The sequence below is a fragment of the Propithecus coquereli genome, unplaced genomic scaffold (assembly GCF_000956105.1).
Source record: "Propithecus coquereli isolate 6110/MARCELLA unplaced genomic scaffold, Pcoq_1.0 Scaffold553, whole genome shotgun sequence".
NCBI lineage: Eukaryota > Metazoa > Chordata > Mammalia > Primates > Indriidae > Propithecus > Propithecus coquereli.
The window spans coordinates 584459-585711 of NW_012151430.1; the positions used below are offsets into that span (position 1 = coordinate 584459).

The 1253-nt window shown below is 37.2% G+C and overlaps 1 protein-coding gene across 1 annotated transcript in view; it reads left to right on the forward strand.

Annotated features, from left to right (window-relative positions):
• Positions 1-1253, forward strand: part of MEIKIN (meiotic kinetochore factor) — a 67358-nt gene that overhangs the window by 9390 nt on the left and 56715 nt on the right. Inside the window, exon 4 of the mRNA XM_012657619.1 lies at positions 1192-1251. Coding sequence (XP_012513073.1) covers positions 1192-1251 — 60 coding nt within the window. The remainder of the gene's footprint in view (positions 1-1191; positions 1252-1253) is intronic.

Consider the following 1253-nt stretch of genomic DNA (forward strand, 5'->3'; position numbering starts at 1 on the left):
TTTTTTTTGTAGAGACAGGGTCTTGCTATTGCCCAGGCTGGTCTTGAACTCTTGGCCTCAAGCAATCTTCCCTCCTTGGCCTCCCAAAGTGCTAGGATTACAGGCATGAGCCACTGTTCCTGGCCAAAAATGTAATTTTTAAGCACATTTAAATTTCCAACTTGAGACACCAGCAACAATCTCCCACTAACACAGCATGAACATTTATTTATTATTTTCTCTACCCAGCTACCCAGGTGATGCGTTCAGGGCTTTTTCTTATTTCTGAGCCTGGCTTGAGTTCTGGGGCGTGGTGGAACGGGTAGCTCTGCTGTGAGTGGTGTCCATGAAATTTTAAGGAATAGAAAAGGCAAGAAAGATATAACAACACATGAGTGGGAAGGGTGAAGTTTTCAATTTTGGTAAAGTCCTGTTTATCATTGCTGTTGTTCGATGAATCGTCTTTTTAGTGTTATGTCAACGGAATCTTTAGTTCAGTGTCACAACAACTTTCTCCTGTGTTTTCTTTAGAAGTTTTGTAGCTTTAGGATTTATATATAGGTCTGTGATCCATTGAGAGTTAAGTTTTCACATGATGGAAGGTGTGAGCGCCACGTTTTTTGTTCTGTTTTGGCATATGGGTAGCTAGCTGTTCCACGATTTGTTCGGAAGACATTCTTTCCCCATTGCATTGCCTTTACGTTTTGATGAAACATCAGTTGCTCATATATGTGTTAGTCTATTTCTGGGCTTTCTGTTCAGTTCCTTTAATCTATTCGCCTATGTTTAGGCTCACTGTTTTTTCGGTGGAATAACTAGAATAACCCTTTCCTCTCCTCAGCTAGTTAGCCTACAATTAGTAGGTTACTTATACATAAAACTTGAATTTTTGAGTCAAGACTTACAACTAACCAAAGTAGAGAGGGAGTAAGTTACAAAACTAAAACTTTGAAAAACAATGGGGAGAGGGGCAGAAAAACAGTGGAAGAGGATTATAACGTATTTTATCAACATCAAAAATAGAATTAGTTTCTAAGATTTAAATTAAAATGGTTTAAAATATTACGCCATTTCAATTGTATGTGGAAGCCCTTTTACATTCTTAGTATACAATTAAATATATACATGTCTGCAGATTTGAATTTTTATGATGTCAAGTCTTTTTTTCTGTTGAAACATTTTACCCATTTTGTTTGCTTTTTTATCCTACAGGATTAAGTTTGCAGCATGATATTTCCAGTTCTCTTCTGAGCTATTCGGTCACAGACTCTTAC